The sequence below is a fragment of the Oncorhynchus masou genome, chromosome 6 (assembly GCF_036934945.1).
Source record: "Oncorhynchus masou masou isolate Uvic2021 chromosome 6, UVic_Omas_1.1, whole genome shotgun sequence".
Lineage (NCBI taxonomy): Eukaryota > Metazoa > Chordata > Actinopteri > Salmoniformes > Salmonidae > Oncorhynchus > Oncorhynchus masou.
Window position 1 is genome coordinate 63,061,032 of NC_088217.1, and position 25,393 is coordinate 63,086,424.

General features: G+C 43.1%; 1 protein-coding gene across 1 annotated transcript; it reads right to left on the reverse strand.

Annotated features, from left to right (window-relative positions):
• Nucleotides 1-1,971: 1,971 nt before the first annotated feature.
• LOC135542387 (zinc finger protein OZF-like) lies at nt 1,972-19,084 on the reverse strand. The gene is made up of 2 exons (XM_064969314.1): nt 18,494-19,084; nt 1,972-5,167 (listed from the first exon to the last, which is right to left on the reverse strand). Exons 1-2 carry the CDS (start codon nt 18,867-18,869, stop codon nt 4,038-4,040), a joined length of 1,506 nt encoding a protein of 501 aa, XP_064825386.1. The 5' UTR covers nt 18,870-19,084; the 3' UTR covers nt 1,972-4,037.
• Between the last annotated feature and the right edge of the window lie 6,309 nt (nt 19,085-25,393).

A 25,393-nucleotide genomic window follows, 5' to 3' on the forward strand; every position in this document is an offset into this window, starting at 1 on the left:
CCCTGACCATTTCCTCTGGTTTTCTAACTATACTACCATCTTCTTTTCTAATGCCATGCATTACCTTCCTACTCTGCCTGGCCCTAACCGACTTAAAGAACATAGCGGAACAGGTCTCATTATGTTCTAGAAAGCCACTATGCGCACGCTCCAGGAAAGCTCGAGCCTTCTGCTCCTGCAGCTCCCTGAGCTGCGCCTTTAGGGCTGCGAATCTCTTCCAGTCAATCGACCCGCCGAGGTTGCCTGCATCGTACTCGAGTTCAATTAACCTTTGGATACGATCCACCTCCCTCCTTTCCTCCCTTTTTTTCCTTCTACAATATCCTATTATAAAAGCCCTTATCCTCCCCTTAACTAAATCCCACCACTCTAACACCCCCTCGCACATGGACCAGAGGCCGTCAAGCCTCCGAAAGAAACAAAAAATGCGTCAACGAAAGCCTGCTCCTCCAGTATATCCCGATCTAACTTCCAGTACCCCCTACCGAAGAGGCAGACTGGCGACCCCACCTGCAGGAACACCCCGTCGTGATCCGTGAAGAAAACAGGCAACAGCCGCCCAGACAACTGACCCAAAGACCTGGATACAAAAATGTAGTCGAGCCTCCGCGCAACCCCCTGGAGTTGCGCCATGTAGGACCGACCATTGCCGGAGTAGTGTGCAGGCCACCATCAACCAGACCATGGCAAGCCATTAGCCCAGAGATGGCACCTGCACTGCTATCACCGCCTACCCCTAAATCTATATTAAAGTCTCCTCCTATCACCAAGTGCCTGTTTGTAACACACAGGGGCGCCAGACAGTCCACCATCTCCCTCCTGTCTGCCGCCACCTGTGGCCCATACACCCCAATTAACCTATATCTAGCTTCTCTAAACTTAACATCTATCCCCAAAACTCTACCCTGCATTATTACAAAAGTGTTCTCTATTTTAACCTCTCTATGCCCACACAAAATCCCTACTCCTGTTGAGTGCACCCCTCCTATGCCCCAAAAAGATTCCCCCTTATCCCACTCCCTCTTAAATCTACACACATCCCCACCATCCCTCAGGTGAACCTCCTGTAAAAAACAGAAATCAAACCCCACACCCTCTAAATAACAGAAAACCGCCCTCCTTTTAACATTATTCCTTAACCCCCTAACATTTAAACTAAAAAAAGAAACAGAACTATTCATTTAAATATTAACAACAAATAAAACCCTCAAAAACCAAAGAAAAAACAGGAGACTCACAAGATGCTCCCCTGGTCCATCTCCACCGGCGGGGACGTCCTCTCCTCTCCTGACGCCCCCCCGTCCTCCATCCCAACCCATGACCCAGGGAGTGTGTTGGGTCCTCCCTCCCCACCCACCATCCCCCCCTCCCTGTTTGCCTCGGGGCTGCATGTAGGGGACCCCATCTCCTCAAACAGGAGTTGGGATCCCTCTAACAAACAGCCCACCGACCCCTCACTGGAGTCATCCACTAAAATGCAAGGGACTGAGGCAAACCGGGAGGACAAATTACCCTCCCCCCCCCCCGCCACTCTCTTAGCCCCCCCCTCCCCCTCCCTCTCACTCCCTGCCAAGCTCCCCCTCTTCATCCCTTTCTTCTTTGGTGAAGGAGGTAGCGGGGAGACACAACGTCCCATCCCCGCTAACTCCTCCACCAAATCCCTCATTTCAACCTCGAGGAAGCCTGGCAGGCTGTCCCCCCATCTCCCCCCCTCCCACCCCCTCCCCTCCCACCTTCTCCGTCACTGTCCCCGTTCCCTCTTCCACTCCTTCTCGTACCACTGTCCCCTTCTCTTCTCCTCCACGTTCTTCCACCTTTTTAATCTCTCCTTTTTCCTTCTTTCCATCTTCTCTCCTCTTTCTTTTCGCCTCTTCCTTCTTCCCTTCTTCGTCCTTCTCCGTCCTTTCCCCTGTGCCATCCGTACAATCCGCACGCGTCCTTTCTTTTCTCCCCCATCCCCCGCTCCCCCCAGCTGCAGACGCGTATGACCTGTGACGAGCCGGGCAATCACGCCACAGGTGTTCTCTGGAGCCACACCCGTGGCAAGCCTTGGGCTCGTCACACTCCCTGGCCTCGTGCTCTTCCGACCCACGACATTTCTTGTTACTGCACGAGGTCAGGGTATGACCGTAGGCCATACAACGCCTGCAGAACGGGGGCTGATGTGCATAGTAGAGTGTTCCCCTGTCAGCCCCCAGGGAGAACATCGCCGGAGGATGGAGGTAGCCATCCACACTCTTCGGGGACTCCCTGAGTAACGCCTGGAAACCTCTCTTTCCGTTCCAGAAACCCAGGGAGTCCCTGAGGTACCTCGCTGAGGAGTCATTGTCCATATATCTCCCCAGAAAGGCCCTCACCTCTTCATCCTTCACATGCGGATTGTACATGGTTACGGTGACCACCCTGAAGTTGTTCTTCGCCAGGCTGGTCACCGCATAATGGCACAGGGGTCCCGTTTTCTCCGCTTCCTTTGCCATCTTCATCACTTCTTCATGTTTTTCTTCTTTTTGAAACGTCACATCGAAAGCCTTCTCAATCGGGTTCCCTTGAAGGCAGAGCACTTCCTTCACCTCTATCCTGAGGCATCCCATCAAAATGGTCCTTCCAAATGTCTCTCTACTCCACGGCTCCATCTCCTTTTCAGTCCAGGCAAATCGTAAGGTATTTGCCATACCAACCCCCGGAAACGATCTGTATTGATTCATTTAAAAAAATAAGCTATCTTCAAAAAGAAGCTTTAACCTGAAATTAAAAACATCTTTAATAGGAAAAGGTGGAGCAACTAAAGGTGCTGCCTCTCCACATCTATCAAGACCACTGTAGCACTGGTCCAGACACTCTTAAATAAAACCTGGACCAGCTCAGGTGAAACACCTTCCCACTAACGAGATGGACAAGCCAGCACAGGTGTAACACATACTGACTAACGAGGTGACACCAATCATTGCGTCCTACGTGCTAATGAGCTATAGGTGCTAAAGTCTTCAAAACATAAAAACCAAACTAAATTTATATATATAGATATATTTCTGTAATTATTTGATTCTCAAACTCGTCCCCTTGAAAAGAGCCCAAACAAAAATAATCTCCAACATGGAAAAACATGTCAAAATAAATTGGGATCCATGGTAACGCACTGGCTAAACGCAAATCTTTTTGACTGCCCACCCTTGAGACAATCAGCAACCAAGTTGTCCTTACTACGGACATATCTGATTTCAAAAGGAAACTCCTGCAATGTCCGTAGTAACTTTCCACCTCACTGCTTTCCACCTCACTGCTGATCTTCTCTCTCTTTTCAGGGTTCACTCGATAGGTATGTTGTTGGATCGGGGCCCTGTCCCCAATGTCATACTCTAGTACTCTCTCATTTGGGTTAGCACATCTGAGAATGAACCCTGATATTCTAAAAGCAGGGCAACAATGTCAGTATAATTATACCCAAAAATTGTCAGTTGGTTGCATAAATAATTCTGATTACTAAATGTTACATGAATTGTAAATATGATTTGGCAATAATTCACTTAATGGTGAGGCATGGAATAATAAAACATGACAATCAGCTACATTTGGGAGTGATGCATTTACATTTAGGTGTCTCTAAACAAAGGTACACAACACTTATTTGTCATCATTCATCGATATCGTGTTGAAATCCATTGTGCGAGAGGAGGGAGATGAGGTTGCACTAACAGCTCAAAAACCACACGGAATCTGGGAATAATGTGTACATCCCTGGTTAGAGGACAATTTGCAGAAAGCAGCTAGCTACATTTTGAAGTGTTACATTTTGATTCAAGTGGGTCACCAACATGGTAAGTGTAACACAGCTCTTTTAGTGTTAGTCACTTTTTATTAAATCACTCTTTCAATTCAGAGCCAGGATTTTTCCCGAGGCTAATATACATATCATGCTGAAATCAATTGAATGGGGCAAACGTTTAGGGTTCTACAGTGTGAAATTCCTTAAAATGCTCCTACTACAATGTTAAAAACATTCTACATTGTTATTTCATTGATATCATGAAATATCTCCTTCATGTATGTATTTTCTGATGTTTGATCAGAGATCTTTTACGAGAGTATCTCTTTTCACACTGATCACAGCTATAAGGTTTCTCTCCTGTGTGTGTTCTCTGGTGTACCGTCAGATCACTAGATGCAGTAAAACTCTTCCCACATTGATCACAGCTATAAGGTTTCTCTCCTGTGTGTACTCGCTGGTGTCTGGTCAGATGGCTAGATGCAGTATAACTCTTCTCACATTCATCACAGCTATACGGTTTGTCTCCTGTGTGTACTCTCTGGTGTGTAGTCAGATGACTAGATGTATTAAAACTCTTCCCACATTGATTACAGCTATAAGGTTTCTCTCCTGTGTGTGTCCGCTCGTGTATAGTCAGATTGCCAGATGTAATAAAACTCTTCCCACATTGATCACAGCTGTAAGGTTTCTCTCCTGTGTGTGTTTTCTGGTGCAGCTTCAAAGTCTGTGATGTTGAGAAGCTTTTCCCACAATTTGAACAGTGGTAAAGTTTCTCTCCTGTGTGTACTCGCTGGTGTGAAGTCAGCTGGCTAGATGTAATAAAACTCTTCCCACATTGATTACAGCTATAAGGCTTCTCTCCTGTGTGTGTCCGCTGGTGTATAGTCAGATTGCTAGATGCAATAAAAGTCTTCCCACATTGATCACAGCTAAAAGGTTTCTCTCCTGTGTGTGTTCTCTGGTGTACTGTCAGATCACTAGATTGAACAAAACTCTTTCCACATTGATCACAGCTGTAAGGTTTCTCTCCAGTGTGAATTCTCATATGTACTTTTAGTGATTTTAACCTTAAGTAACTATTCCCACATTGATTACAACTAAATGATTTCTCTCCTGTGTGTGTTCTCTGGTGTATAGCCAGATTGCTAGATGTAGTAAAACTCTTCCCACATTGATCACACCTATGAGATTTCTCTCCTGTGTGTGTTCTCTGGTGCAGCTTCAAAATATGTGATGTTGAAAAGCTTTTCCCACAGTCAGAGCAGCAGTGAGATTTCTTTCCTGTGGGTCTACACTGGTTTTTCTTGAGGTGTTCTGATTTGGAGAGACTCTCTTCTGCCTCATCAGCATCATGTTGTTGTTGAGGCTCCCCAGAGGATCCACGATAGTCACATCTCTCTCCTGTGTGAACAACAAAGTCAGACAGATGGTTAAAGGCCCACAACAGCAGAAATCTACTGTTTATTTGAGGTAAAAGATGATGCCCAGAGCAGGGCCATGAAGTTGTACAACAATTGACGTTTGTTAAATTATTTGACAACTATTTGCCGCCGTATGAAAATCAACCCAGAGGACCCCTGGGTGACTATACAGAGATCTACCCTCTGACAGAAGAAAATGGAGATGTTACCACAATTATCCTCAAGGGGACTCCAATGGAGGAAGTGGAAGACAACAGCAGCAACAAGCAGCATGAGAACAATAGAATTGGATGAGAAAAGAAAGCACAGTTCCTGGAGCGAGTTTTCCCTCGCCACCCCAAATCACTCCACAAAAAGGAACAGACTGGAAGATCCTAGACATATGGCCACCTGTAGAAAACACAAACTACTACAGAAGCAAAAGAAAAGTACAATGTGCCACCATCCATGGGTGAACTATTCAGAGAGCAGGAAAAGGAGGACACGACACTGCACTGTAGAAGGCCCAGCTCGCACAGATGGAGACAGGAAGTGGTGGTTTTACTCAGAACATGATGGTAGCTCAAAGTTGTTTCTACAGGCTCACCACAACCACAGCCTGCAGCTCCCGCACAGTCACATCAGTCACACCCATGAACCTGGTGCCTGCAGGGTATGTGCTTTTCAGCTTGTGAATTGGGGGAAGGCCCTTACTGTCTACTCAGACTCAGCATATGCTAGTGTGGTTTGGAAGAGGGTTTACAAATAGGTCTGGCTTATGGCTACATATTTTGTCTGGCATGCCCTATTTACCATCAATTATGACCTCTACTGTTTGCTGATTAGCTCATGGTGTGAGCCATTCGTCAATGGGGGATATGGTGGAGAAGATTTCAGTCCAATGGTTTTGCCAAAATCAGCACGTGAAAAAAAAAATATATAAAGTTAATATATTTTTGCACGACATATTTGTTATATAACATAGACAAGGGAACTCCACTGCAACCAGGGAAGTTCCCCACTCCAAAATGACCTCTTGCCCACCTTGCTATGGATTTCATAGACATGGTAGAGCAAAAAAAAGAAAGCGATACTGCCTGGTGATAATTGACAGGTTCACCGGGTTGGTGGAAGCATTTCCCTCCACCAACTGCGATGCGAAGTGTTGCAAAATTGCTAGTCAGGGAAATTATACTCAGGTTGAGAGTGCCTGTGAGGTTTTGTATGCAGACAATGGGACCCATCTCATAGAAGATGTGGTTGCCCAAATGATGGGTGTTGACCAGATGTTTGTGTCCATCTATCACCCGTGGAGTAATGGGATTAGAGAGAGGGTTCATTAAATGATCAAAGGGGGGGCTTGCAAAAGCCTGCCATTCCACAAAAATGATCTGGGTGGAATGCTTGCCTATTGTCCTCATGAAATTGCGCAGCAGCATTAACAAAGGTATTGGGTGTACACCTTATGAGATATTAACAAGATGACCAATGAACACTCCAGGGGTGAAACCTATGACTGACCAACAGATAGAAATAACTGAGACACAGTGTGACCCTCTTGAGTACATGAAGGAACTAACCTCTGTTGTAAGTTTTCACCACTCTCACACTTGCAAAGCAAACGAGGTTCCCCCAGGTGAAGACCCTGATGAGCTTTCCATAAACGTTGGAGACTAGGTGAAACTACGAGTCCATTCGAGAAAATGGAACCAGCCAAGATGGATTGGACCCTTCCAGGTGACCATGGCAATAAGAGGCTGAGGAGCCAGAGGAGAAACGGGGAAGCCCAAAGGCCAGAAGAACCAACAGAGGGTTCAGCCACAGAACCCAAAGAGTCATCAGATGTCGAGGACACCATCATACACACACTATGATTGTGAAACAAGAAAACCACAACCATGGAAACACACATGTAGGGTATTTATTGCTCTCCAAATCCTACTCATTCCCTTTGTGGACGGGGATGTGGAGAATAATAAATGGGTGAAAGCAGTGACATACATAGGATTACAGGGGAAGGGGAACACATCTGGAACACGGGTAATGCAACAGGTGACAGGTGTAAACTTTTCCTGGATGGAGGAAGGCATGGGAGCACCTTTTGGATGGATGTGGGTATGCAGTGACAGGGGGCACCTCACTTTACCTCCTGGATGGGGGGGGGGGGGGGGTGTTGTACATTTCTGTTCACCTCAAATAACATGTTAAGAATTCTGGTCACCGATCTTTTCAATAAAACAGGTAAAAACCAACTCTGGGGTACTGAAGCGTGCCAAACGACTCATCCCAGGCAATCAGGAAGCCTATGGTCATGTCCTACGCCCCGGGTGAGATTTTTGGTACGTCAGTCATACCCTCCCGGGGTGTGGCTGTCCGGGGAAAGTGGGTAAACAATTTAACCAATTCTTTACTGGGTTTAACGATACCAGGATTTAGCCAACTCTCATTAGATGTCGTCAGCCGCCATGAGTTGGCTTTAGATTATCTTTTGGCGAAGGAAGGACGACACTGTAACGTACCAGGTGTTATTGGTCCTGATAATTGTGTTATGCTCCTCCCTGACTCCTCTGAGAATATGACTGCGATAATTGATAAGATTACTGATCTTAGAAAACTCTCTCAATCTGAAAAATCTGTCTTTCAAAATTGGTGATTGGTTAATTGTTAAATTTGGAACTGTAATGGGGAAAGTTATGTTAACTTTGTTTTCATTGTTTACTCCTGTACTTGTAGTGGGATTGGTGATTTTGGCTACTGTTTGTATTTATAAGAGAATGACGAACTGCTCTTGAACATGCTGGAGTGATGGTGTTGGTGGAAGCTGATGCAAATCATTCTGGTTTCTCTTAATCCCATTGTCCTGTAGTAAAACACCAAAGGGATCTACCTCCTGGTCCTCTTTACCTGTCTTACCCACCAAGGGTAGCGACAGAGATGACCTCGCCTACTGAAATACCGGATTGGGCAAAACCACCAGAAGACGACTCAAGCCAACCAACTATTGAACCTGACTGGTGTCAGGAAGAATCACCCTCTGCTTCAAGTGACACCTCTGAATGGGAACAGCTGTTAGACTTATTGCTGGTAGAGTAAGGGCACTGTCATAAACAGAGGCCCATATGCGCACTGTAAGAAAAGTATTTCCTCATTGTTGCTAGAGTAATAGGCTCTGTCATAACCAGAGGCCCATATATGCACTGTAAGAAAGGTATTTCCTGTTGTAAGATATGTCATCACCCTCTCTGCTCTGAGGGAATGGGAGGAGCAGCGGATCGGGTGCAGAGAATCAAAAGGTATATAAAGAGACATTTGCCATTACTTTGGCGCTGACTTCTTGAATTCTGAATTCATTTAGACAACCATTTGACTTCGGGTAAATTGCCACCTGACTCAGATTACTTAAAAGATTCTAACTTGTTGGATCTGAGAACTGACTCTCCGATATACCGTTTAACTATTGAACAGTTGTTTTGTCGCCTTGCGCCAGGTACGTGGGTGCTGATGCAAATATATCCAGAGAGTTCTCAGTAGCCTCTCGATTGAGCTCAGTATCTCGACCTCGTTGCGGGCCACGGACGCTGCGGTAGTTCAACGGGACTGAGAGGCACTCTAACCCTTAAGGTTATCCCTTGCTTTCTCTTATGGATGTCTGAATTGACCCTGTAGCCTTGCGCCAGGTACGTGGGTGCTGATGCAAATATATCCAGAGAGTTCTCTGTAGCCTCTCGATTGAGCGCAGTACCTCGACGGGCGCCACTGACTTTTTGATATTCCATTTGGGGCAGGAATCACCAGTGGGTTCTCTCATCCAGTTCAAACTTGAATCTCTAAATTTAGTAGAGGGGAGTCGCTACTTAACTAAAACTTAACTAAATTCTAAAAAGAACTCTGACCGATTGAAACTCTGCTCCTGATCTCGTGGGTCTCCTCGTCATCTCTCAAATGTAATTAAATAACTATTATAAGCATTTAATATAGAGATAAGTGTTGTCATTCTACCAGGCATTTTATAGGGCATTAAGGCATTTGCATGTTTTTGATTAACGCTGTGTGACCGAGTAACAAATTGTGTATTTTGAAGTGTATTTGATTGTAAAAGACAAAAAACAGAGTGTTTTCAAAAATAAACGGTAGTCTTATTTTGTCTCGAGTAAAAGGTTCTCTCAAAGACAGTTAACGGCACAGGAGATAACAACTCTGACACTCCCCGCTACCGGGACACTGGAAACGGGGATCAATGATCTATGACAGAATGAGTTACCATTAAAAGACAAGGAGGAAGGTGTGTCCAGTAGTGATTCATTTAATTGTCTTATCGATCTATCTAAGTTTTATTTTCCAAGCGATACATAGCCGACAGGCGGAGTAGTCAGACTAAGTTGACTAAAGGTCTTCACACTTTAAACTAGATACATCACAGAGGGGAAACACTCAACCACAGGGAAATCATAGAGACTGGTAGGACTAGTGCTTAATAATAACTCAAGGACCAATTAGTGGTGAAGCAAAGAGTCTAGAGGATAAAGGTGGGGTTCACACATCCCAGCTGGAGAAAGACCGTTGAGAGTGACAAGGCAAAAGACCTCTCTACACGGACAACGCTTCGATATAGAAAGAGAGGCAGGGCTACGCGAGCGGTCCTGGTTATACCGAGATAACCTGAAGTATCTATAGTGCCCTGTCCAATCCAGGGAACGGGACGCTAACCACCTCTAGCACCCCGCTGCCGGCCAAGGGGCGGGGCTGAAGGTTTTGTATCGCGACAGTCCATCCAACTCATGATGTTCTTCCCAGGACTCAGGAAGAATGGGAATATAAACAGACTCACCCCACCACCATTCCAGGAACCTCCGGTGTGGTTTCTCCCTTTAGCAGGCCATCCCTGGGATCAAATGGATCCTGGGGTTTTGCCAACTCTGTTTGATTTCAGAGGAGAATATAATGATTGAACCTGTGAGACTTATTAGTCTCAGAGGGGGGAATGTAGGGGTGGAAGACCCTCCCCATTATTGATTAAGGGGACTTTAAGATCCATATGTTTTGCTGCAGGTCTTATAATAAGATACTGTTGCTATGTGTCTAAAAAACTGCCACTATACGTTGCACAAGCATCTATATTAGTCTTTGTGGTTAAGCCCTGGCTGTTGTGAGTGTGTGCTTGCAGGCTGGGTCTGAGTCAGACCGAAACTAGATAAAGAGAAGTAACCACTGTCTGGTTTTGACATTTTGATCTTGTGTGACAGTGATCAATCCTAAGAAATTCAGAGAAGCTACTGTACCAGGATACCTTACAATGTAACCTCAGCTTATTGATAGACACATACATTGACGTAGGTGATCAGACCACCAGGGGGTGATCACATGTATAAAATCAGCTGTGCCCTTAGGTGGGGTGCAGAACTTACTGGGAAACATACGTTATGTTCCTGTTGTCAACTTCTGTCTGCAATTACATTAAATAAAGTTTTGATTGATTAACTTAAAGAAGATATTGTCAGACTGCTGATTTCACCAATAAGCAAAACAGGGACAAGGTACCTACCCGGCAACGCTAATGAGGAAACCGGGTTTTCGTTTTTTTTAAACAATGTGTTCTGAATATTACAACTTTGGATTATAATTGTAAAGGCTCGTTTGAATCTCCTGCTTAATATAATGTTTGTGTTATTGCCGCAAATCAACTGCTTTATACTTCAACAAGTAAAATGCTCTTTGGCTAGTTTTCCCATCAGCCTGACAATGAGTGTTTGTACACTTTGTGTAAGCCAAATTGACCCATAACTTCACTTAACAACAAAATAAACCAACTGTAGGACCCATAACCTAACAACAGACCTAGGACTATAAATCATTTAATATTTCAGGTGAATGAAACAAGGAAACTAAAATGTCTTTGTCATTACATTTCATAACCTGATCACCAGATAATTTTGGAAATAATCCCACTAGGCTACTCTGTAATATGTTGTCATTCTAAATGTCCCGAATAAAGGAAAATAGCTCTGTCTGTCGTACAATAGCTTATACATCAAGGAACAGTTCTCTACACATTATGAGCTAAGTATCTCTGTGTCCAAACTGACTAACGAGACGCTACTGTAAATCAAGTAGACAATAACACATTATAAACATCAATTTGTTTATGGAGGTTGGATCTAACATGGAGCACGGCATAATTGTCTTTAAGACGAAGAGCAAGGCTGAAGTTTTACTTATTTCCAACCAATTGTTTTTTATAGGTTCTTTGCATTGTTTAGAACCTCTTTTTTACTTATTTTGTACATAATGTTGTCGCTACCATCTCTTATGGCCGAAAAGAACTTCAGGACATCAGAACTGCGATTACTCACTACGTACTGGCAGAATCCTTTTTTTCCATTAACGAGTCCGACGAGCCCGATGTGAACGATATACTAATTATCCGGGAACAGGCCAGATCCCCATTAATTGCGTGAAGAGAAGGCGGAGAAATAGGGGCCAAAGGGCAGGCTGCGTTCTGAAAATGTGTAGGCGATCAAATAAACCCCCACTTCCCTACATTCTGCTAGCAAACGTGCAATCTTTGGAAAATAAAATCGATGACCTACGCGAAATACTAAACTACCAACAGAACATTCAACACTGTAATAGCTTATGCTTCACAGCGTCGTGGCTAAACAACGACATTATCAACATACAGCTGGCTGGTTATACGCTGCACCGGCAGGATGGGACAGCGGCGTCTGGTAAGACAAGGGATGGCGGACTATGTATTTTGTAAATAACATCTTGTGCACGATATCTAAGGAAGCCTCGAGCTATTGCTCGCCTGAGGTAGAGTATCTCATGATAAGCTGTAGACCACACAATCTACCTAGAGGGTTTATCCGCATTTTTCGTAGCTGTTTACATACCACCACAGACTGAGGCTGGCACTAAGACCACATTGAATGAGCTGTATTCCGCCATAAACAAACAGGAAAACGCTCACCCAGAGGCAGTGTTCCTAATAGCCGGGGACTTTAATGCAGGGAAACTTAAATCCGCCAAAACAAATTTCTAGCAGCATGTTAAATGTGCAACCAGAGGGAAAACAACTCTAGACCACCTTTACTCCAAACACAGAGATGCATACAAAGCTCTCCCTCACCATCCATTTGGCAAATCTGACCATAATTCTATCCTCCTGATTTCTGCTTACAAGCAAAAATTAAAGCAAGAAGCACCCGTGACTAGATCAATAAAAAAGTGCAGATGCTAAGATGCAGGACTGGAAGATGTTCTGGGATTCCTCCGATGGCATTGAGGAGTACACCACATCAGTCATTGGATTTATCAATAAGTGCATTGAGGACGTTGTCCCAACAGTGACCGTACGTACATACTAGAGGTCGACTGATTAATGGTAATGGCTGATTAATTAGGGACAATTTTAAGTTTTCATAACAATCGGAAAACGGTATTTTTGGGCGACGATTTGCCAATTTTTTAACATTTATTTTTTATACCTTTATTTATCTAGGCAAGTCAGTTAAGAACACATTCTTATTTTCAATGACGGCCTAGGAAAGGTGGGTTAACTGCTTTGTTCAGGGGCAGAAAGACAGATTTCACCTAGTTGGCTCGGGGTATCCAATCTTGTAACCGTACAGTTAACTCGTCCAACGCAATAACGACCTGCCTCTCTCTCATTGCACCCCACAAGGAGACTGTTACGTGAATGCAGTAAGCCAAGATAAGTTGCTAGCTAGCATTAAACTTATCTTATAAAAAACAATCAATCATAATCACTAGTTAACTACACATGGTTGATGATATTACTAGATATTATCTAGCGTGTCCTGCGTTGCATATAATCTGACTGAGCATACAAGCATACAAGTATCTAAGTATCTGACTGAACGGTGGTAGGCAGAAGCAGGCGCATAAACATTCATTCAAACAGCACTTTTGTGCGTTTTGCCAGCAGCTCTTCCTTGTGCATCAAGCATGGCTCTGTTTATGACTTCAAGCCTATCAACTCCCGAGATGAGGCTGGTGTAACCGAAGTGAAATGGCTAGCTAGTTAGCGCGCGCTAATAGTGTTTCAAACGCCACTCGCTCTGAGCCTTCTAGTAGTTGTTCCCCTTGCTCTGCATGGGTAACGCTGCTTCAATGGTGGCTGTTGTTGTTGTGTTGCTGGTTCGAGCCCAGGTAGAGGTGAGGAGAGGGGCAGAAGCTATACTGTTACACTGGCAATACTAAAGTGCCTATAAGAACATCCAATAGTCAAAGGTTAATGAAATACAAATGGTATAGAGGGAAATAGTTCTATAATAACTACAACCTACAACTTCTTACCTGGGAATATTGAAGACTCGTGTTAAAAGGAATCGCCAGCCATGTTCTGAGCAAGGAACTGAAACGTTAGCTTTCTTACATAGCACCTATTGCACTTTTACTTTCTTCTCCAACACTTTGTTTTTGCATTATTTAAACCAAATTGAGCATGTTTCATTATTTACTTGAGGCTAAATTGATTTTATTGATGTATTATATTTAGTTAAAATAAGTGTTCATTCAGTATTGTTTTAATTGGCATTATTACAAATACATTTAAAAATATATATATATTTAATTTGCAGTATTATTATTATTATTATTTTTTGTGTATTTTTTTTATTTATTTTTTTATAAAATCGGCCGATTAATCGGTCGCGGCTTTTTTGGTCCTCCAATAAACGGTATCGGCGTTGAAAAATCATAATCGGTCGACCTTTTGTACATACCCCAACCAGAAGCCAAGGATTACAGGCAACATCCACACTGAGCTAAAGGCTAGAGCTGCCGCTTTCAAGGAGCGGGACTCTAACCCGGAAGCCTTTAAGAAATCCCGCTATGCCCGCTAACGAACCATCAAACAGGGAAAGTGTCAATACAGGACTAAGATCAAATCGTACTACAAAGGCTTTGACACTCTTTGGGTGTGGCAGGGCTTGCAAACCATTACAGACTACAAAGGGAAGCACAGCCGATAGATTCCCAGTGACAGAAGAGCTAAACTACGGCAAAAAAAAACACAGAAACATGCATGAGAACACCAGTTGTTCCGGAAGACTGTGTGATCACTCTACGCAGCCAATGTGAGTAAGACCTTTAAACAGGTCAACATTCACAAGGCCGCAGGGACAGACGGATTACCAGGATGTGTACTGCAAGCATGCGCTGACCAACCGGCAAGTGTCTTCACTGATATTTTCAACCTCTCCCTGTCCGAGTCTGTAATACCAACACGTTTTAAGTAGACCACCATAGTCCCTGTGCCCAAGAACAAGGTGACCTGCCTAAATGACTACCGAACTGTAGCACTCATGTCTGTAGCCATGAAGTGCTTTGAAAGGATGGTCAAGGTTCACATCAACACCATTATCCAAGAAACCTGAGACCCACTCCAATTTGCATAGCGCCCTAACAGATCCACAGATGATGCAATCTCTATTGCACTCCACACTGCCCTTTCCCACCTGGACAAAATGTCAGAATGCTATTCATTGAATACAGCTCAGCGTTCAACATCATTGTGCGCTCAAAGCTCATCAATAAACTAAAGAACCTGGGACTAAACACCTCCCTCTGCAACTGGATCCTGACAGGCCGCCACCATGTTGTAAGCGTATATAACAACACATCCGCAACGCTGATGCTCAACACAGGGGCCCCTAAGGGTTGCATGTCCAGTCCCCTCCTGTACTCCCTGTTCACTCATGACTGCACAGCCAGGCACGACTCCAACACCATCATTAAGTTTGCCGATAACATAACAGTGGTAGGCCTGATCAACGACAAGACAGCCTATAGGGTGGTCAGAGACCTGGCCGTGTGGTGCAGGGACAACAACCTCTCCCTCAAAGTGATCAAGACTAAGGTGATGATTGTGGACTACAGGAAAAAGAGGACCGAGCACACCCCCATTCTCATCTATGGGGCTGTAGTGGAGCAGGTCACCACATCACCAACAAACTAACATGGTCTAAGCACACCTAGACAGTTGTGAAAAAGGCATAACAAAACGTATTACAGAGGGTAGTGCAAATGGCTCAGTACATCACTGGGGTAAAGCTTCCTGCCATCCAGTACCTCTATATCAGGCTGTGTCAGAGGAAGGCCCTAAAAATTGTCAAAGACTCCAGCCACCCTAGTTATAGACTGCTCTCCCTGCTACCGCACGGCAAGCGGCTTCTAAACAGCTTCTACCCCCAAGCCATAAGACTCCTGAACATCTAATCAAATGGCTACCCAGACTATTTTCATCCCCCCCTACCTTTTTACACAGCTGCTACTCTCTGTTGTTATCATCTATGCATAGTCACTTTAACTCTACCTACATGTACATATTACCTCAACTAACCGGTTCCCCCGCACATGGACTCTGTACAGTTGCTGAGACTGATTGGACGATGGTGAAGAACAGTGGAGTGAAAAAGGCTAAAGTTGGTAATGAACAGCAGTTTATGGTCAGAGTGGGAATCATCAGCAAGGATGTTTTTGTGGGTGACCCGGTCTCAAAGATGGTGAAGGATGAATTGGGTAAAGTGGAATCGGTTCGAGTGACCATGATACTGATTGTGTGTCAACAGTGCAAAAGGGGAAAGCTTTGTTTGGTTTAGGTTAAACATTTCAGGTAGACGCACGTAGACTAAAACGAATGATAGGCGGAAGGTTTTACTGTGGTTTGGTGAAGTGGTTCTCCCATCTTATGTAAAACCTGGGTAAGTGAGATACACAGAAGCCACTGAAGTGTTACAATGATAAAAAGTTTGGACACGTGGCAAGTGTTTGCCGAAGGAATAAATATGTCAGATGAAGCATGTTGTAATTGTGATGGGAATCACGTTCCCGAGTTCCCAGTGCCCTGGACAGATGAAGGATGTCACAGTAGCTAGGATCAGGCCCAACCTGCAGGTGTCCTTTGTGGAAGCAGTGAAAATAGCTGGAGGAGTGAGTAGAGAGGAGATGGTGGTGGATGTCCCTCAGTCTGCAGTGAAGCCATGAGAAGGATCTCAACACACTAATAGTGAAGAAGGTGGACTTTGTAGTGTTTATAGCGCAAGTGAGAAATTGCACGAGTCACTGTTTATTTTTTGTAATTAGTATGATTTGTTCATCCAAAACATTACTTGATTTGGGGGTATTTTTTACAACCCTGTACAGTAGGTGGCAGCAATACACCGGATGAGTGTAGTCTGACAATAAACCTCAGAGAAGAAGAAGACATGGTAGGAACCAAAGTGTTGGTCAGTGTTTCAAAGTGACCCTAATTAGATGTAACATTACAAGTTTTTTTACTTCATGTAGCATGTTAGCTAGATAACATATTCATACTTGGCCTATTCCAAGCATGCTTATCTAAGCCTACAACAACACTGGTACCAGGCAGTATTAGCTAGAATGTTTGCGCTGACTCTTAATACATTTAGCAAGCTAGCTAGCCCGCTAACTAGCGATTAGCGGCTAACATTATTTTAGCAACACCTTGCTAAGAAAAGACAAACTTTGGCCTTCAATGTAATGGCATGAAAAGAATTGCCAGAATATTACACAATGACTTATCAACAGCTCTAACAATTTGACCCCCACAAGAAATCTTCACTGGCAATTCTAGAATATACTATATATCCTAGAAACCTGGTTAAACTATCATTATGACATCATGGATGGATTATAGATGGATTACTATAACCAATAAGCATACTATATACTCAATTAACATCACAAATAGTACGGTTTGTATGAGTATTCTAACACAGCTAATGACTTAACAGCAGCTCTAACAATTTGACCCCACAGGAAATCTACACTGCCAGTTATAGAAAGACCCATTTACTATATAACCATTGCTTATTGAAGAATATAACTTATAAATGCCTCAAATGTTTCAACTGTATTACTCCACCGGAAACCAAAACATGAGCTCGTATAAGGCCACTGTTTGTAAACCAATACTATATGGCTGAGGAGTAGGGTCGATCCAAGCGTTCTGACCTCACAACGACAGTAAAGCACCCAAGCTAACTGGCTAATGTCGGATAGCTTGCTAGACACAAATGAGAGAAAACCTCACTCTGACCATTTTACTTGCCCGAGCAGAGCTGGTAAATCAACAATGATTTACCAGTTTCATGTTATTCAGAACGTTGGAGACTAACTGTGCTGCTGGCAAGAATTTAATTTGAGCTTTTTCTGCCTACGTTTACTGACACCTGGACATATTCAACGGGTGTTGAGCGCTAGTAAATTAATTATTCTGCACTCTGGTACACTCAGACGAGAGTTCTCTGAAATCGGAGTTGTTCATTCGACCCCGAATGAACAATGTCCATTGAGAACGCACACGACCCCTTGGCTAAGAATGACGTGAATAATCAAGTCAATAAACGTTGGCTAGTTAGTTAGAATATAGTTAATATACTGGCAAGTTTGATGTATTAGTAGCCAACTAACATTATGTAGCAAGCTGACATACTGGTACATATGGCTATAAAGATATGCTATGCGGTGTGTAAGGATAGTGTAGCTAACCATGTGTAACATAACTTATTTGAAAAGTAATTACATTGCTCAACATTTTCTTAACATAAGGCATAATTATTTAAAGCAGTTCATTTGTATCCACTCTATCGTCGAACTTCAGCTGCATTTTTTCCGCCATTTTCTTCAAATCTGAAAATAGTTGAAGCCACGCCCATTTCCAGAAGAAATGCATTTTAGGCCCTAAAAACACCGAAATTAGAGTCCTCTGCATGGCGATTGTAGTATGACTTCCGGGAACTTTTGGCAAACTAACTATATCCATACTTTGACCAATAAGCATCACAAATAGTATGGTTAGAATAAGTATTCGAACACAGCTCTGGTCTCTGGGCTGCCATTTTTTTTCTGTTAAAAAACTATGTTGTCCCTTTAAAAAAAGCCACACAACAATCAATCAACCAATCTGCAGTTCAAACAATAACAAAGCTGTAATTCCACCACTGTTTTGCTAATAAGATGATGGATGGGGCTGGAGAAATGTAACTACTCTCAAATTCATAGACAGCCCTATGGATGCAAGGACTGAACATCCATGATATCAACATTATAGTTTTAACCGGCTATACAGTGTTGATTTACATTGTTTCTTATTTGGGGTTCTGATGGGGTACAGTTGAACTAAGCTCATGAGGCATGTGTTATATTCTTCAATAATTAATGGATATAAATAAATAAAACATTTAAATATTGATGTAGCAATTGCACATTTCCCCTTTAACACCACACATAAGTTCAACAACTGTAGAGCTTGTGTCTCTGCTTTTAAGACAGTACTTACTCGTGTTAACCAGGGCACGTTCATCGTTAGAGCCACTGGATGCCTTAAGATGCCCTTGGGAAACCGGGCCCAGATATCCAGTTTCCTCCTCTTCTTCCTTTTTCAATGTGACAGTCCCCCTCTCCCCCTCTTCCACTCCAAAAAATGCATCCTCCTTCACTCTGAAATACTTTTCTTCCTCTTTTACTGTAACATCCTCCTCTTCTTTCAATCTGAAAGCGTATTTCTCTTCTTCTTTCACTGTAACAGCCTCACCCTCTACTTCTTGTTTTACTGTGCTATCCTCCTCTTCCTTCTCCTCTTTAACGAGAGATTCTTTCTCCGTCCAGCAGACCGCCTCTTCTTTAGCAGAACGAGAGTAGCTTAGTGAACTCATGGTCGGGGATGTTAGCTAGCTGGGCTATTGCTAACTTAACCAGGCCGCTAGCTGAAATATAAAATTAAATCGGAGAACTAACTAGACGACAGAAGTGGGTTTAAAACACAGTGGCCAATAAACACTAAAGCGTGTAAAGAGCTTTATTGTTTCGGCTAGTTTGTCTAGCAAGCTACCGAGGTGGCTGACTTACTGTTGCTGCTGTTGAAAGAAGCGTTCCGTCCACAAGATTATACGTCACACTAACAGCACTGCCTTAAATTCCTACACCGCCATCTGCTGACTGGAGTGAGTAACGCAGTTGACTAAAATGTATATTACTGTATAATGTTCAGAAAAAGTTAAAGGGTAGGAAGGTTTTACTCACCAGTGTAACAGTACAGTGTGGTTAAAGACGTAGTAAGCTAGTTGTAGTCACTTTATGGTTACCTATAAGTACAAACAGTTATGTTTTTGCGTTATTACATATTTATTAATTTATTTCGGGAAATCATATAAACTATCCACAATGCACTATTTCTTAACGTCATATGTATGATCAACTCTGTGCCCCTCGGTTTGTATGCCAGTGTAACGGTGTAATGAAGTTATATATTTTTAACTATATTTAACCTTTTTTTCTTTTGGAAAAGTTTTATTGGCACAATTCCTTTAAAAACAGCTCATACATTTTTTACATCATTTATACACGTAAAAACGGCAGCAAAGCATAAAACACAGCATTTGAAAGTTACATTTAAATTTGTTAAAAAGTACATGTTGTTAAAACCAATGAAAACAACCATGAATAAAAGTACTATCCTTGTAAAACATCAAATCTGTAATAGCCATTTAAAATGTGTACTAATGATCTAACAAAGGTAAAACATTTTTAAGACATGAAAAACATGTTAAAAAGCCACTTTGTTAAAAGGCTGTCTTCAGTCCCTTGTACAGGAGCGGGGTGAGTCTTTATCAAGCTCACCTCATCCTGCTCTTCTGAATGGATCATCGTCCCGTCCTTCGGGGCCCAGGGAGGGTCCCTCCGGGGGGGAGGCCTCCGGGGGGGGTCCCTCCCCTAGGCGCATCGCCCTAGGCGCCGCAGCGCTGTCAGGCCGTGGCCGCCGGGACCTAGGGTGTTGTGGGGGACCCTTCGCTTGGGGTCGAGGCCCCCTTTCTTCCGTACCACCCCAGGGCTTCCGTGGCTACCATGGCCACTGCCTGGGGGGTGGTCTCTACATTTTTCGCTACCAGCAGGTTACGGGAGGACCACAGTGCTTCCTTCAGGCACGTGAGGGTGGGCCAGAGCTTGGTGAAAGTCTTCAATGGAATGGGCCTTCGGCCCACCCCATACAGCATGAGCTGAGGTGTTAGGTCCTCCCCTGCTGGCAGACACGAGGTGATCAGGGGGCCTGCTTCCTTCCACAGGTCCCTGGCGGCTCTGCACTCCCAGAGCATGTGCCTCACCGACTCTTCTTGGCCGCAGCCTGGTCGGGGGCACGCGGATATCCTCGCCATGCCCCGTGAGTGCATAACGGCCCTGACCGGGAGGATCTCGTGGGCGACCATCCAGGACAGGTCCCGATGTCGATTCAGGAGAGCAGGATGGGCCACGTTGCGCCAAACCGTTGTGGGCTCACCTATAGCGAGCCCGCGCACTGGACATACTGGTTCCCGATCCTGCACAAGAGAGAGAAGAGAGCGGTGTTTTGTTAAAACCGTGACTGTTTCTTTTTCCAGTTTAAAATGTCTTAAAAACTTCTGGAGCTGGACGTAGGGCGGGGGTAGCAGGAAAGAGACTGGGGCTCGCAGGTCGACTGGGATCAGTCTCAGAGTCCTGAGGTAAGATCCCAGCCAGAACCGTGCGAGGGCCTGAGTCTTGTTGTTGACCGGGGAGGTGACGAGAGTCAGATGTAACGCTGTGTAGCGGCTGCCCAGGAACAAGTAGAGGTCAGGCAAGCCTTTCCCCCTATATTTAACCTTTATTTGACTAGGCAGGTCAGTTAAGAACAAATTCTTATTTACATTAACGGTTAAACCCTAACCCAGACGATGCTGGGCCAATCACGGCTTGTTATGATACAGCCTGGATTTCAGTAGTGACGCCACTAGTACTGAGATGCAGTGGCTTAGACCGCTGCGCTGCTCGTGTGTTTGCATTACACTAGATGTAATACACTTAGTGATAATGGTATGGGATTCTGGGTAATCCACAGCAGGTTTATGGAGAATTTGAAAATTGAGTGGTCCAGGGATAGAAATGTATAAAGTTGACATTACATCATACATTAGCAATTTATGTTCTAGTAACTACTGTTGTTGGTTTGGCGTCAAATAAGCCTCTCTTTATATGTTATTTCCCGAATCTCAGTTTTCCATATAGGTTTTATGCTAAAGTTCCCTCTTTCAAGTTGGTAGCTAACTGGAAAATGCATCTTCTTTAGGAGTGCTATTTTTATCCTGTCGATTACTGATCATTCATCCACACTGTGTGTCTCATACATGCAGGTAATTTATGAAAAATGTATAAAGTACACGTTTTATAACATCATGAACACCAGACAGTTTATTAGCCCGGTTTTGTTAGTTTAGGTGTATTATACTTATTCACCACCAGATCGAGTATTTTTTTCAGGTTAATTTGATATATTTTGATAGTCCTTTTTGTTTTGTCAACTTTTCGATATGGATGTTATTCAGCTCACTGGTCACGATAACAACACTCACCCGTAGCACGTGTGTTACATTTAATATAGGAGCTACGAGGCATGCGCCGAAATCGCTAAGCACTATACTTCAAAGCAGTATGTCACTTTTATCAGCAGTGATCAATGACGTCTGAAGCTTCATTTCGTCCATCATTCTGTCTCTTTTGATCTGCAGTCATGATTTAGTTGGGTTCTAACTCTGGTAGTTGGGCTCCATTAGTCTCTCCCCTCTCAAACAAATGGCATAAGTTTTGTGTTCCTTTGTTAAACGACCCCTACATTTAAAATGTAGCTGTCTTCTGCATGTTGTTCTCTAACCAGTGAGGTGAATTTTCATGTGAATTCCAATTTCCATGTGTTTTTTCCCTGCCATCATTCTGTATGTCTCTTCTTTTTTGATCTGCAGTTATGTTTTAGTTGGGCTCCAGCTCACTTACCATAACAGTGCTGGTTGGCTACGCTGGTTAGGTTAATAGCTAGTTGGATAAATAGCTAAGGTTGGCTGGCTAAGATAACTGCATATAGCTAACATTCTTTGATATATGGTTAGATGGTGTTATGTATTTCCAAAACTGTGGTTTACTTTAATCACTCAAGTCATGACTGAAAACGATTGGTTTAATATGAAGTTATACATTTGAAGTTATTTCTGTTGTAGTTTACATCATAGGGAACAGGCTGGTCCTCCATATTACTTCACACCGGACTTTGGCATTCTTCTGAAATCTGATTGGTTTAATGTAATAACTCCAAAAATAGAACAGTGAGGTGTAACTTTGAATTATTGATATTTTATAAACAATACAAAACATACACATACAAACAAGGACATCATTCAAACATTAACTACATCACATCTGCCCAGACCCACTTGAACACACCTCCATCTCCATTAACTGCATCACACCTGCCCAGACCCACTAGAACACACCTCCATCTCCATTAACTACATCAACTGCCCAGACCCACTAGACCACACCCCCATCTCCAGTGCCCGCATCAGCACCATTTTATTTCTCTGTCACTTTCAACTTTCAGATAATAAAGCATTTGACCTTTCTATTGAATTAACAACAGAGGATTGGTTGATTTCCAGGTTTTAATTATGTATCTTTTTTAAGATGATTGATGAGAAAAGTATCATCCAACTCTGGGGCATCTCATTGCACCCTCAAATACCATGTCTTGCAATATGCAGACAGACAGATTAAAAGTAATTTTACATTGTATAATTGTACTTCTGACAGCCAACTTTCTAACTACGCCCATAACTTTATGACATCATAACATTCCCAAAAGGATTATTGAGTCATTGTTAGTTTTACACTGAAGACATGACTCTGCCATTGTGCTGTAAAATATGGTCTCTTGTATAATAAGTGACTATCATTTGTCCCAACATCACAGGCCACAGACTTAAGGAATTCCAACAGTGTTTCTGCAGTTTGACTAAAAAAATGTAATGGGGTTTCTCCATGTTCACCTGCCAATGTAAATCCATTAAATGAGACAATTTACCAGACAGGAGTTGTTGCTAATGCTTTTCCCATTGAAAACCCGAATGAAAATTAACTTGTGGGCGGTGGTCATGATGACGGCCTATTTGATGACGTAGTCCATCGCGATTCCCCCAAAAAGAAGATGCTCTGGATTGATCACTGGAGTCAGATGTGAAGGAGGAGGTTGATCATCAGGAGTCAGATGTGAAGGAGGTGGTTGATCATCAGGAGTCAGATGTGAAGGAGGAGGTTGATCATCAGGAGTCAGATGTGAAGGAGGAGGTTGATCATCAGGAGTCAGATGTGAAGGAGGTGGTTGATCATCAGGAGTCAGATGTGAAGGAGGTGGTTGATCATCAGGAGTCAGATGTGAAGGAGGAGGTTGATCATCAGTGAACCTTGAGGATTGTGTCAAGGCTGGCGTTTACACACATTATATATATATATATATATATATATATACACACACACACACACACACACAGTGCATTTGGAAAGTATTCAGACCCCTTCACTTTTTTCACATTTTGTTCCGTTATTCTAAAATGGATTAAATCAATATTTCCCTCTCAATCAACACACGATACCCCATAATAACAACACAATACCCCATAACGACAAAGCAAAAACAGGTTTTTATAAATGTTTCAAATGTAACAAAAACAACAACCGAAGTATCACATTTACATACAGTACCAGTCAAAAGTTTGGACACACCTACTCATTCAAGGGTTTTTCCTTTATTTCTACATTGTAGAATAATAGTGAATACATCAAAACAATGAAATAACACATATGGAATCATGTAGCAACCAAAAAAAGGTTAATCAAATCAAAATATATTTTATATTTGAGACTCTTCAAAGCAGTCACCCTTTGCCTTGACAGCTTTGCACACTTGGCATTATCTCAACCAGCTTCATGAGGTAGTCACCTGGAATTCATTTAAATTAACAGGTGTGCCTTGTTAAATGTTAATTTGTGAAATTTCTTTCCTTCTTGATACGTTTGAGCCAATCAGTTGTGTTGTGACAAGGAATGGGTAGCTCTCATGAGGATTGCCACCGGAAAGGAAGACCCAGAGTTAACTCTAATGAATGTATCTTCTGCAGCAGAGGTAACTGCACCTCAGATTGCAGCCCAAATAAATGCATCACAGAGTTCAAGTAACAGACATCTCAACATCAACTGTTCAGAGACTGTGTTGTCCTTAAGCCATTTTGCCTCATCTTAAGGAAGTATGCTTGGGGTCATTGTCCATTTGGAAGACCCATTAGCGACCAGCCTGTAACTTCCTGACTGATGTCTTGAGATGATGCTTCAATATATCCATATAATTTTCCTTCCTCATGGTCCTATCTATTTTGTGAAGTGCACCAGTCCCTCACGCAGCAAAGCACCCACACAACATGATGATGCTACCCCCGTGCTTCAAGGTTAGGATGCTGTTCTTCATCTCCCCTTTGCTTCTCCAAACATAACGATGGTCATTATGGCCAAATAGTTCTATTTTTGTTTCATCAGACCAGAGGACATTTCTCCAAAGAGTACGATCTTTGTCCCCATGTGCAGTTGCAAACTGTAGTCTGGCTTTTTTATGGCGGTTATGGAGCAGTGGCTTCTTCCTTTCTGAGCGGCCTTTCAAGTTATGTCGATATAGGACTTGTTTTAATGTAGATACTTTTGTAAATGTTTACTCCAACATCTTCACATGGTCCTTTGCTGTTGTTCTGGGATTGATTTGCCCTTTTCACACCAAAGTACGTTCATCTCTAGGAGACAGAACACGTCTCCATCCTGAGTGGTATGATGGCTTCGTGGTCCCATGGTGTTTTTAATTGCGTACTATTGTTTGTACAGATGAACGTGGTACCTTCAGGCGTTTGGTAACTGCTCCCAAGGATGAACCAGACTTGTGAAGGTCTACACTTTTTTTCTGAGGTCTTGACTGATTTCCTTTGATGTCAAGCAGAGAGGTACTGAGTTTGAAGGTAGGCCTTGAAATACATCCACACGTACACCTACAAAGGACTCAAATTATGTCAATTAGCCTATCAGAATCTTCTAAAGCCATGACATAATTTTCTGGAATTTTCCAAGCTGTTCAAAGGCACAGTCAACTTAGTGTATGTAAACGTTTGACCCACAGGAATTGTGATCAAATCAAATTTTATTTGTCACATACTCATGGTTAGCAGATGTTAATGCGAGTGTAGCGAAATGCTTGTGCTTCCGACAATGCAGTAATAACCAACAAGTAATCTAACTAACAATTCCAAAACTAATTTCTTATACACAGTGTAAGGGGATAAAGAATATGTACATAAATATATGAATG